The 14,144-nt window shown below is 40.7% G+C and overlaps 1 protein-coding gene across 4 annotated transcripts in view; it reads left to right on the forward strand.

Annotated features, from left to right (window-relative positions):
- The window catches only part of LOC140741873 (microphthalmia-associated transcription factor-like), a 254,237-nt gene extending 240,347 nt beyond the window's left edge, over window positions 1-13,890 (forward strand). For all 4 annotated transcript variants that reach the window (XM_073072375.1, XM_073072374.1, XM_073072372.1 and 1 more), the window contains one exon: window positions 10,164-13,890. In XM_073072375.1, coding sequence (XP_072928476.1) covers window positions 10,164-10,550 — 387 coding nt within the window. In that variant the 3' untranslated portion in view covers window positions 10,551-13,890. The remainder of the gene's footprint in view (window positions 1-10,163) is intronic.
- The last annotated feature ends 254 nt before the right edge of the window (window positions 13,891-14,144 follow it).

Raw genomic sequence — 14,144 nt, forward strand, 5'->3', positions numbered from 1 at the left:
AAATTCAACTTTCCAAACTGAACCACTTCACACTTTTCTGGATTGAAGTCTATCTGCCACTTCTGAGCCTGGCTCTGTATCCTGTCAAAGTCCTGTTGTAACCCTTGACAACCTTACACACTGTCCACAACACCACCAACTTCTGTGTTATCTACAAATTTACTAACACACCCTTCCACTTCCTCATTCCTATCGTTTATGAAATCACAAAGCGCAGGGACCCCAGACCAAATCCCCGTGGAACACAGACCTCCAAGCAGAATATGCTCCATCTACCACCCTCTGCCTTCTGAGGGCAAGTCAATTCTGAATCCACATAGCAAGCTTCCCAGGATCCCATACCTCCACACTTTCTGAATTAGCCAGAGTAGGCAGTTTAAATGGTTTTGGCATGGACTAGATGGGCTGAAAGGCCTGTTTCTGTCCTGTACTTCTCTATGACTCTAAGCCTATCCAAAACCCCTTGCAAGTGCCACATTTTCATTGTGCATTTACCTGAATATATCCATTACAATTTATGCTTTCAAATTTCTGGCTAATACCATCATAATTTTCCCTTCCCCACTTAAATACTTTCCCATACAGTCTGTTCCTATCCCTGTCCAAAGCAGTGGTAATGGTCAGAAAGTTCTGACCACAGTCTCCAAAATACTTAGCTATCAAGAGATCTGTCATCTGATCTGGTTCATTGCCCAGTACCAGATGTAGAATGGCCTCTCCACTTGTTGGCTTGAATATATTTATCAGGAATCCTTCCTCAACACACCTAACAAATTCCACCCAATCGAAACCTTTTGCACTAAGGAAATGCCAATCAATATTAAGGAAGTTGAAGTCACCCATGACATCACTGATTTCCAAAGTCTGCGTCCCCCACTCCCCGCCCCGATCTGTTCCTCAGCGTTTCTGTTGGAGGAGAGTCTATAGAATACTCCCAATAGAGTGATTGCTCCCTTCCTGTTTTTGACTACCACCCCCACTGACTCAGCAGATAATCCCTTCATGAATTTCTCCTTTTTGCAGCTGTGATACTTATCCCTGATTAGCAATGCCATTTCCCCACCTCTTTTAACTCCCTCCCTGTTGTTTTTGAAACATTCAAACCCCAGAACATTCAACAGCCATTCCTGCCCTTGTGACAGTCAATTCTCTGTATTAGCCACAAAGTCATAGTTCCATGTACTGATCTATGAAGTTCATCACCCTTGTTCCTGATGTTTCTTGCATTAAAATAAACACACTTCAACCCATTCCACTGACTACAATTTTTCCGTATCAACTCACTATCCTTCCTCACAGTCTCTCTACACACTGCATTTACATACTTGTATTTATGTACCACCTACCTGATCTTCTGTCCTATCATGCTGGATCCCATCCCCATTTCACATTAGTTCAAACCCTCCCCAACAGCTCTACCAAATCTTCCCACAAGGATATTGGTCCCCCTCAAGTTCAGGTGTAACCTGTCCTTTTTGTACAGGTCATATCAACCCCAGAAGAGACCTGAGGCCCTGCCCCCTGCACCAATTTTTTCACACATCCATCTGCCAGATCATCCTATTCAAGATTCAAGATTCACGATTCAAAAACTTTATTGTCATTCTAACCGTACATCAGCTCTGCAGGGCAGAATGAGACAGCGTTTCCCAGGAGCAGTGCAATCATAACATAACAAGCTCAACACTAAATAATAAACATAACAATAAATAGTAAAACACAACAGCCACATGTCAGTTAAAAACAAGTTGTAAGTGTCCAGTGCAAGTTAAAAGTGTCCAAAGCAGAGTCAGATCGAGCAGCTATTTATCAGTCGGACTGCCTGTGGGAGGAAGCTGTTTAGTAGCCTTGTGGTTTTAGTTTTGATGCTCCTGTAACATTTACCTGATGGCAGAAGAACAAACAGTTCATGGAGAGGGTGTGAGGGGTCTTTAATGATGTACCGTGTCTTCTGGAAGCATCGACTCTAAAAGAGGTCTTGGACAGAAGGTAGGGAGACCCCAATAACTTCTGGCCTCACTGGTGTATGTCACCGGCACTAATCCAGAGAATACTACCCTTGAGGTCCTGTTCTTCAGCTTCCCGCCTAGATCGCTATATTTTGTCTTCAGGACCTCATCCCCTTTCCTACCTATGTCGTCGGGGCCAATATGTACCATGACTTCTGGCTGTCCATCATTTCCTGTTAGAATGCTGGGCACCCGATCTGAAATGTCCCTACCCTGGCACCTGGTCGGCAATGTACCACACGGTTCCTCTTTCACATCCACAGAATCTCCTGCCTGCTCCTTCAAGTGTGGAATCCCTTATCGCTACCTCGCTCCTCCTCTTCCCCCCCCCCCCCCCCACCTTCACCTGGCCATTGTGGATTTCCTCTGCAAATATATTTTCCAAGCCCCTGCAATTTCTTCTTCCCCTAATGCCCTAAGGTATACTTGGTCTGACTGTGAATATATCCATTTCTTGTGCTTTAAGACACAGCTTTTTGGTTTGATTCGCGATCCTGATGCAGTGAAGCTTTATGAAAGTCAATTGAGCTGCAAGAGGAGTGTAAGAAATACAAGAGAAGAGTTAGGAGAGAAATTGTGAAGCTAAAAGAAGGCTAGTGGTTGCTCAGTAAGCAGTTGATGCACCATCAATAACTCTCGGAGACGTGAGGCGAGATATAGGCTTTTATTGGCTGGAAGAAAGAACAAGCAGCAAGTGACCACCACACAACATCCTGGAGACTGAGGGCAGGGCTCAGGCCTCAATCACCTTTATACCGGGGTCTGTGGGAGGAGCCACAGGAGCAGTCAGCGGGGGGGGGCATGTCCAGACAGGTATATGTAGTTCACCACATTCACCCCCCCTTTGTTTTAAAAGAGAGTCCCCATGGGGCGAAGTTTCTTACAAGTATATTTACAGGTTAAGTCTATCAGGTGGTCGAATCTGTCGCTGCGATCTACGTAGCACCAACTGTATTGGCTGGAAGAAAGAACAAGCAGCAAGTGACCACCACACAACATCCTGGAGACTGAGGCCGGGGCTATGTCTCCAATCGCCTTTATACCGGGGTCCATGGGAGGAGCCACAGGAGCAGTCAGCAGGGGGGGGCGTGTCCAGACAGGTATATGTAGTTCACCACAGCAGTGAAAAACAATTTCCAGATTTAGAATCAGATGCAAGATCAATTTTTAATTTTGCAAAATAATTTAACAAGCCTTCCAGACTTGCATATCTGATAATATAAGTGCCAGTTGTGAGATAAAAGCATTTCCGAATACACAAGAGGTCAAACTTGAAATGTGCAAAATTCTCAGCTGGCTGGATAACATTGCAGTGGTAAGGATGGGGAAAGATTGAGATATAAGATGAGAATTTTAAATTTAATGCACTACTGGTCTCAGAGCCAATGCATATCACTGAGCTTGAGAGCCTTAAATGACTTTAAGAACAGAACTGTCTTCTCAATTTTGATGCCCTACCTCGTAACCAGTCCAGAAACTTGTAACTCCAAGATGTTCAAAACTTCAGTCAGGATCAGGATATGGTAATGCACCTTATGGTTTGATAACTGTTTCCACACAAATATTCAGAAAAGGTTTTAAGATGCTACTTGTGCATCAGATGGTTACGTCCAGCAGGACCACTTCAAGAGAACACTTCAGAAGGAAATCGGGAAGGCTGAAAGAATGCATGAGGTTGTTCTGGCAGACCAGGAGAAGGAGAATCCCAAGGGCTTCTACATATATATCAAAAGCAAAAGGATAGCAAGGGACAATAATGGCCTTTGTGAAGATCAGTGTGGTCATGTATGCCTGAAGCTGAAAGAGATGGAGAAGATAGTAAATGTATTTTTTTGCATCTGCTCAGGAGACAGACACAGAGTCTATAGAACTGAGGCAAAACAGTAGTGAGGTCAGGGACCATGTACAATTTACAGATGAGGCTTGTTGTCTTGAGGCAAATTAGGGTGGATGAGCCCTTAGGGTCTTTCAAGGAATCCTCTCGGACCTTGTGGTTAGCTAGTATAGAAATTGTAAGAGCCCTAGTAGAGGTATTTACAATGTCAGCCATGGGTGAGGTACAGGAGGATTTGAGGATAGCTAATGTTGTTACGTTGTCTAAGAATAAGATGCAACATTATAATCTGGTGAGCCTGATGTCAGTAGTGGGTAAATTATCAGAAGATATTCTAAGGGACCAGGTATATATTGGATGGACAGTCCAAATTGGGGGCAGTCAACATGGATTTGTGCATGGCATTTCATGTTTAGCTATTCTTTTGATTGTTTTTCAAAGAGGTTGCTTGGAAAGTTGATGAAGGAAAGGAAGTTGATTTTGTCCAAACGGACTTTAGCAAGACTTTTAACAAGGTCCTTCATGGGAGGCTGATCAGGAAGGTTCAGTCACTTGGCACTCAGCATGAGGTAGTAAATTGAATTCGACATTGGCTTCACGGGAGAAGCCAGGGAATTCGGTAGATGGTTGTCTCTCTGACTCGAGTCCTGTGACTAGTGGTGTGTCACAGTTGTTGGTGCTGAGTCCATTGTTATCTGTCACCGACTGTAAATCACTGATCTGGATGATAAAGTAATGTCGTAAACTGGATCAGCAAATCTCAGAATACACCAAGATTAGCCTATACTGGCCAGTAAGGAAGGCTGCCAAAGTTTGCAGCGGGATCTGGAGCGGCTGGAAAAATGGGGGACAAGCATGAAGCGTTGCACTTTGCAGACATCCCACCCTGCAAAAACTCATTTCAGAGAGGTAGCGCCATCAATTTGCGGGAGACTCCGGGAGAAGTGGGATGTCTGCAATAGAGTGGCTCCTTAGCAGCTAGCCAGCTAGTTAAAATAATGTTAGCTATGCTAATGAACGAATGACGCCTGTTAAACTCACCTCTCCCTCTCCCGTTCTCCCAAAAATCAATTTCTGGGATATAGTATATCATTTGCGGGTGTCAGGAGCCGCTATCAATTTGCGGGAGACTCCCGGAACTTCTGGGAGAGGTGGGATGTCTGACTTTATAGACAATAGACAATAGGTGCAGAAGTAGACCATTTGGCCCTTCGAGCCTGCACCGCCATTTTGAGATCATGGCTGATCAACTACTATCAATACTCGGTTCCTGCCTTGTCCCCATATCCCTTGATTCCCCTATCCATAAGATACCTATCTAGTTCCTTCTTGAAAGCATCCAGAGAATTGGCCTCCACTACCTTCTGAGGCAGTGCATTCCAGACCCCCACAACTCTCTGGGAGAAGAAGTTTTTCCTTAACTCTGTCCTAAATGACCTACCCCTTATTCTCAAACCATGACCTGTGGTACTGGACTCTCACAGCATCTGGAACATATTTCCTGCCTCTATCTCAGGGGTGTCAAACTCATTTTAGTTCACGGGCCGGATTGAGCAAAATACAGCTTCATGCGGGCCGGATCAGTCGGACGCGTGCGAACGCAGCTTTCGTTGCCTCCATTTTTTCAGCCTGCTATCATGTGTCTCAGTCTCTGCTATAACTACAAAGTGTTTCACTTTACAAATTCCGTTTCTTATGAAGAAGACTGCCGAATAAACACTATAAACCCTGAAAACCTGGTACCTGAATAAACTCAGCATTAGCCATATCATACGCCATAGGCGCTTCGATTACTGGGGCCAGCTTTAATAGTAATTAGATATTATCTCGCGGGCCAAAGATAATTCCACCGCGGGCTGGATTTGGCCCGCGGGCCTTGAGTTTGACATATATGCTCTATCTTGTCCAATCCCTTAATAATCTTATATGTTTCAATCAGATCCCCTCTCAATCTCCTTAATTCCAGCGTGTACAAGCTCAGTCTCTGTAACCTCTCTGTGTAAGACAGTCCAGACATCCCAGGAATTAACCTCGTGAATCTACGCTGCACTTCCTCTACAGCCAGGATGTCCTTCCTTAACCCTGGAGACCAAAACTGTACACAATACTCCAGGTGTGGTCTCACCAGGGCTCTGTACAAATGCAAGAGGATTTCCTTGCTCTCTTGTACTCAATTCCCTGTGTAATAAAGGCCAACATTCCATTAGTCTTCTTCACTGCCTGCTGCACTTGCTCATTCACCTTCAGTGACTGATAAACAAGGACTCCTAGATCTCTTTGTATTTCTCCCTTACCTAACTCTACACCGTTCAGATAATAATCTGCCTTCCTGTTCTTACTCCCAAAGTGGATAACCTCACACTTATTCACATTAAACGTCATCTGCCAAGTATCTGCCTACTCACCCAGCCTATCCAAGTCACCCTGAATTCTCCTAACATCCTCATCACATGTCACACTGCCACCCAGCTTAGTATCATCTGCAAATTTGCTGATGTTCTTCTCAATGCCTTCATCTAAATTGTTGACATAAATTGTAAACAGCTGTGGTCCCAATACCGAACCCTGTGGCACCCCACTAGTCACCACCTGCCATTCCGAGAAACACCCTTTGCTTTCTATCTGCCAACCAGTTTTCTATCCATGTCAATGTCTTCCCCCTGATGCCCTGAGCTTTGATTTTACCCACCAATCTCCTATGTGGGACCTTATCAAATGCCTTCTGAAAATCGAGGTACACTACATCCACTGGATCTCCCTTGTCTAACTTCCTGGTTACATCCTCAAAAAACTCCAACAGATTAGTCAAGCATGATTTACCCTTGGTAAATCCATGCTGGCTCGGCCCAATCCTATCACTGCTATCTAGATATGCCACTATTTCATCCTTAATAATGGACTCTAGCATCTTCCCCACCACCGATGTCAGGCTGACAGGTTGATAGTTCTCTGTTTTCTCCCTCCCTCCTTTCTTAAAAAGTGGGATAACATTAGCCATTCTCCAATCCTCAGGAACCGATCCTGAATCTAAGGAACATTGGAAAATGATTACCAATGCATCCGCAATTTCCAGGGACACCTCCTTTAGTACCCTAGGATGCAGACCATCTGGACTTGGGGATTTGTCAGCCTTCAGTCCCATCAGTCTACTCATCACTGTTTCCTTCCTAATGTCAATCTTTTTCATTTCCTCTGTTACCCTATGTCCTTGGCCCATCCATTCATCTGGGAGATTGCTTGTGTCTTCCTTAGTGAAAACAGATCTAAAGTACTCATTAAATTCTTCTGCCATTTCTCTGTTTCCCATAACAATTTCACCCAATTCATTCTTCAAGGGCCCAACGTTGTTCTTAACTATCTTCTTTCTCTTCACATACCTAAAAAAGCTTTTGCTATCTTCCTTTATATTCCTGGCTAGCTTGCGTTCGTACCTCATTTTTTCTCCCCGTATTGCCTTTTTAGTTAAGTTCTGTTGTTCCTTAAAAATTTCCCAATCATCTGTCCTCCCACTCACCTTAGCTCTGTCATATTTCCTTTTTTTTAATGCTATGCAATCTCTGACTTCCTTTGTCAACCACTGTGGCCCCTTTCCCCCCTTTGAATCCTTCCTTCTCTTGGGGATGAACTGATTTTGCACCTTGTGCATTATTCCCAAGAATACCTGCCATTGCTGTTCCACTGTCTTTTCTGCTAGGATATCTGTCCAGTTAACTTTGGCCAGCTCCTCCCTCATGGCTCCGTAGTTTCCCCTGTTCAACTGCAACACTGACACCTCCGAGCTGCCCTTATCCTTCTCAAATTGCAGATAAAAACTTATCATATTATGATCACTACCTCCTAATGGCTCCTTTACTGCAAGATCGCTTATCAAATCCTGTTCATTACATAACACTAAATCCAGAATAGTCTTGTCCCTGGTCATCTCTCGTACAAGCTGTTCCAAGAATGCATCCCGTAGGCAATCTACAAACTCCCTATCCTGTGGTCCAGCACCAACCTGATTCTCCCAGTTCACCTGCATGTTGAAATCCCCCATAACTACTGCGACATTACCTTTGCCACATGCCAATGTTAACTCCCTATTCAACTTGCACCCAATATCCATGCTACTGTTTGGTGGCCTGTAGACAACACCCATTTGGGTCCTTTTGCCCTTACTGTTCCTCAGTTCTATCCACACAGACTCTACTTCTCCTGACCCTGTGTCCCCCCTTGCAAAGGACTGAATCTCATTCCTCACCAACAGGGCCACCCCACCCCCTCTGCCCACATTTCTGTCCCTACGATAGCACGTATACCCTTGTACATTCACTTCCCAGGTCTGATCTCCCTGCAGCCATGTCTCCGTTATCCCGACAACATCATAGTTACTCATTCGCACCTGAGCTTCAGGCTCATCCACCTTATTTCTGACACTTCGTGCATTCAGATATAGAATTTTTAACCCATTTCTCCTCTCTTTGTTTGAATCGCTGCCTATTGTGCTTAACCGAGCTCCCCGAACTCCCATCGGGCTATACGCCCCTAGAATTTTGTTGTCCTTCCTAAATTTACTTATTCTTTCAACACATTTGGGATGACAAGCCAGAGTAGGACAGAAGTGGGAGAACACATGGAACAGCAGGGCACCGAGTAGTGTGGTAGAACAGAGGGTTCTGGGAATACAGACCAATAATTCCTTGAAAGTAGTGTCACAGGTAAATAGGGTCATAAAGAAAGATTTTGGCACGTTGGCCTTCAGGAACTGGAGTTGGGATGTTATGCACTCGTTGGTGAGGCCTAATTTGGAGTTCTGATGTGCAGTTCACCTACCTACAGGAAAGATATCAATAAGATTGGAAGAGCACAGAGAAAACTTAAAAGGATGTTGCTGGGACTTGAGGAGTCAGGTTATAGGGAAAGATTGAAAAGGTTAAGACTTTATTCCCTCGAGCAAAGGAGAGATTTGATAGAGGTATGCAAAATTATGAGGGGTATAGATAAATGCAAGCAAGCTTTGTCCACTGAAGTTGGTTGAGATTAGGCCTAGGTTAAGGGTGAAAGGTGAAGTATTTAAGGGGAACATGAAGGGGATCTTTTTCACTCAGAGGGTGCTGAGAGTGTAGAACGAGCTGCCAGCTAAACTGGTGGAGGTGGTGGGTTCGATATCAACATTTAAAATAAATTAGACTAAGTTCATGGATGGGAGGGTTATGGAGGGCTGTAGTGTGAGTCTGTGGGACTAATCAGAATAATAATTCTGATTGGACTGGATGGGCCAAAGGCCCTGTTCCTAAACCCCGCTATTGAGCATTGCAGACCTTGTTGTAAACGAGCATTCCTAACAAGCATTCCAGAGAATAAATACATTTCTTCCAAACATAGCCAAGCTTCCTGCAATATTTCTTCCCTGCTTTTGTTTTCTGTGATTAATTTAATAAACTTTGCACCAACACATCATTGCTCACCATGTCTATTAGGAAGCGTATTCTGGTGTCGATAATGGTAGAATGGTGAGCTAGTAATCTGATCGATCCAGAGACAGGAATTCTAATCTAACCATGGGAGATAAAAGTATTTAAATCAATTAATTAATAAAACGATGAACAAACTGGGAACATTAATATTAAGTATGAAATTGCTAGATTATTGTTAAAAGCACTGTTTACTATTGTAACGCCCACAAAATGTTGGAGGAATTCAGCAGGTCAGGCAGCATCTATGGAAATGAATAAACAGTCAACTGTTTATAGCAGTCGACTCATTGTCACAATGCAATAGTTTTGCCACAAAGCAATGAATTACCAAATCCCAGACAATTTGAAATAATCACTACATGCCAGCTTCAGTAGAAGTGTCTAACATATAGGAATGAATTTTGGTAACTCTAAAGTTTGGATATTTTGGGCTTTCAGTTTGAGAAACTCCAATATGAAACTGCTGAACTTTATCTGCTTAATGTTTTATTTCTGAGTGTACTTCTCTTTATCATTTGCATTTTTTCTTGTCCTCTGAACAATGTCTGTTGATGTGACAACATCCTTTTAATTCAGGATGCTATTATTTTTGCATGGTAAACTTCTCTCTGGAGAATCACTCCCCCGCCCCACCCACCAAACTTGGAAGATACAGAATTAAAACCCTTTGGAAGTTTAGCACATTTCCATTTCCTGAATTTAAACTATAAATAAGAACTGACTGCTCTATGATAAGTATCACTAACATACTGAATCTTTGTAATAAAATACCGTACATTTTTTCTTTAGTCAATGAATCCAATACACGGTATTTTAATGTCAGTGTTAAAGAAATTAACCGATTTTTCTGGGTTTAATTTTTAGGAACTTGAAATGCAAGCCCGTGCACATGGACTCCCACTTGTCAATACTCCTGGCCTCTGCTCCTCTGATCTTACTACGCGGAACATTAAACTAGAGCCAGTAATCGATGAGTGTCACAGAGATGGCTTACAGCGCCATGTAGATCTTTCCTGCAGTACCACACTGGATCCTGCAGATGGAGCTCTCAACTTCAGTGATAATGTTGGACCTGGCACCTACAATGCTCCCACAAAAATGTCTACCAAACTGGAAGATATTCTGATGGATGATACTCTCTCGCCAGGGGAAGGTACTGATCCTCTTCTATCATCTGTGTCACCTGGTGCTTCAAAGACAAGCAGCCGGCGAAGCAGCATGAGCATGGAAGATAGTGAAAATGGGTGTTAGCAAGAAAAGTCATTTTTTTAAAAGTTCCATCTGAACTTTTCCTTAAAGATCTCTCTTTTTTACTTGCCTAAGATAAATGCTTGTGTTGTGATGGTAAACCTATTTATCAGTCGGTAAAGAGTTTAAGTCAACGGAATGAATCAAAATAAATGGAAATATTGATGAGAGGTAATGTATCTGTATGTAAAGAGACCGGACCACAGAGAGCCAGACAAACAGCGAAGGCACTCAGGAAGTAGAAGATGGGGTCATCCTTTAAGGAGATGATTAGTTGATTTTATTCTAATAAAATGAAATTTGTGTAGGAAAAAGAAAATCAATGTATCTTTTAATTCAGATATTTTCTCAGTTTCTTAACTTGTACTTAAATAATATATTTTAATCCATTTTTACAATCATTTTTTGATTTTTGCATGACCTATACTTGATTTGTTTTCATGCTAGTCCTTTAAGATTTTTATTTTTTATTTCAAAATTTGCAAAATCTGGTATTCAGTATTTCAATATATAATATTTCTTCAGTCTGTTTTTAATGGAGGATTTGGCGCATTGGCCATAGTCACTTAAGGAAGTTGAGGCAAGATTTTTAGTGAAATGTCTGAATATTTTGTATATCTAAACACAATCTTATTTAGACATGTGTTTTTAAATTAACTTTGAAATAAGAGCTTTACTTGTTTGAAAAACATGATTGTAGTCCAATATATCTAAAGTGATGCTTAAACTAGCTAACGGTGTGCTATTTATTTTATTTTATAAACAGCAAGAGTGTAATTATTAGAAAATGTGCAGTGTGGTTGAAAATCTACCTTTTTGTCTTCTACTGATACCTCCATGATAGTAGATTTACACATTGAGTCCTTCAGCACTGCAGCATGCTACAATGCAACAGCTTTCTGCTTATCAGATTATTACTTGATAATGCATATGCTATTAATGAGGTTATTCAGATAATCTTGCTGATCGTTTGGTGATATCTGTCAAAATGATGACCAGTTCAGGGCATTCTGTAACTATGTTGATCATGGTGAGGGAGTTGGTGGAATTGGAATGGGCTGGACCGTGAGGCAAGCTGGGCATTGGGAAAATGGAATTAAGATGAGGCATGCAATTTATTCCATGAGTGGGCAATAATTTCTGATTCACTGCTGATCAACTTGATGTGGACGGCCTTACTCTTGACTGGAATAAATTGTGTGTCCGACCATAAATTCCCTTAATCTCAATCACAATTCTGGCATTATATAATTTGTAACACAATATAATGCACAGAAATGTTTGGTAATACCGATTATTTATCAGCGACAAATGCCCCTCACCACTACTGTTGGAATTAATAATGATGATAGAGTAATGATTAACATTGTCAGGGCAAATCAATCAACTGGTATTCAGAATGATTGGATTAACCATGTTTTATTACAACAGTGTTGTAAGAGTAGAAATATGATGCTACATCATCTACTTTGTTGTAGATCTATGCAATTTCACTAGATGTATTTGCATTGAACTGTGCCTAGGTAATTTGTTCTACACTCATACTAGCTCAAGGTGTGATGAAGAGAAGAATTTTTCAATAGTAATTTATGAAATACTGAATGTGGCAGCAGAATATCGTGAATTCAGAATGAAGTGCCTTAAAATAGATTACGAAGTCTTTTGAATATGCACTGACTGATGGGTGTAATCCGTGAGGGTTTGGCCTGTGTATAATAAGAATGTGGATGTTGCTTGCTGCCTATATTCAGAACGTGAGCTTCCAGCTTCTTTACTGATAGGATTCAAAGATTTACTGACCTTCTGCTACCTTTCTGTGTAAGTAAACCTCAAAAGATTGCTTCTAAGTTTAGTGTGAAGGGAATTGACTACTCAGCTTAGTTCTGCCAAAATCCTGGGACAGGAAAAACGTATGCAATACAATAATGTTATGTTAAAAGCAATAATTGTTAAACATGTTCAAAGTAGCAAATGGAAAAAAAATAGGTTAAATAATGAAAGATAAGCACAACAGCCTTGCACTCATGGGGATGTGATTTGAATTAAAGAATGCACTTGATAGATTGGAGACTTATATTAATTGTTAATAAAATATCAAACCTATATTTCTTGAAAAAGTAGCTTAAAATACTGCCTCTTAATGAGCTAGTTGGTACTGTAATGTGATATTCACTTGCTGCCAGATGCAGCATACTTTGTGTATGGTCCACTGGAATGTAAATTACAGACTATGATCACTTATCTGTTTTGAACCTGATCTCACTATAAGTAGAAGATACACAATTATTGGCTGTTGTTTGTCTTTTATACCACAAAGGTACCTGACAACTATTGAACATTATTGCATGTTCATTGTAGTAGCTAGCTTTATATATGGTTATTAATTATATAGTACATCTAATAGTTTTGTATCTTCTTTATATTTGGTTTAATTTTAATAGACTAATTTATGCTGCAATTATTGTGCCATAAGAATCCTGTGAATTTTTAAACAATATACTATGAATTCCACACAGCTGTTACACTGGTAACAAACCATAAAAAATAGAGTTTTTGATACTCGTTTACAAAGAGCCAGGTGATAAACCACAGCAGCACCAGGTATACAATGCCATTACTTAGCATTTCTAGGTATTTGTATTCAGTTGCCCCTGGGAGTTAGCATTGAGATGAAAATACTACACAAGTTGAAATTAATCTACACTTCCTCCAAAAATAGTCTAAAGTCTATACTTATGTGTCATTAAGTACAGTGCATCTGTAAAGTATGTAAACTCCTTTTATTTCTATAGCCGTTAGTACTTAAGGGTCAGGAAAACAATACACTTGAAAAATACATACACAGGAGTAAATATATGGATCCCTTTAATAAATGATGACGCTTGGACAACACCAATGTATTCCTCTCCAGGATTATTTTCACCCCTTGTGTTGTGGTTTCTATCTGGAATTAACTGCAGTAAATCTAGAAAAAATTAATTATTGTTTAAATTGTACACAATAATTGTAAAAGAAAATGAGTTGTCATTTCAAAGAAAGATATGAAAGCTTCAGCACCTCTATATTGAATCCAGGTTCAGAGACTATCCTCTGAAATTCTTCTGTTACATAAATTATAAACAACACATTTGACAACATTTAACAAACTGAATCTGTAACTTCTGATTGTTACATTTGTAAATATATTTGTAAGTACACTAAATTACACTTGATGAAATAGTACCTGTTGTTAGTTTTTAAGTTTTGAAATTTTTACTTTTGGCCAAAAAATTTTACATTCTTATTGTATAGATTGGTTATAACATAGCTACCAACATACTTAAATAAAGGGCATCAAAAGACATCATTCTCTTGTGTTTGTGTCGTTCTGCATTCAAATATTGTTGTCGTTCTTTTGGATATTTCAAAGGGTTCTCTTTCCCTTTTAAATTGCCACATAGCTGAAAATATAATTCAGACTTGGCTTAAGTCTGAATAATTTTCAATTGTTCCATTTAATATCAGAGTATGTGTACAATATACAACCTGAAATTCTTGATCTTTGCAGACATCCGCAAAAACAGAGGAGTGCCCCAAAGAATGAGTAAAAACATTAGA

The sequence above is a fragment of the Hemitrygon akajei genome, chromosome 19, assembly GCF_048418815.1.
Source record: "Hemitrygon akajei chromosome 19, sHemAka1.3, whole genome shotgun sequence".
Taxonomy (NCBI): Eukaryota; Metazoa; Chordata; class Chondrichthyes; order Myliobatiformes; family Dasyatidae; genus Hemitrygon; species Hemitrygon akajei.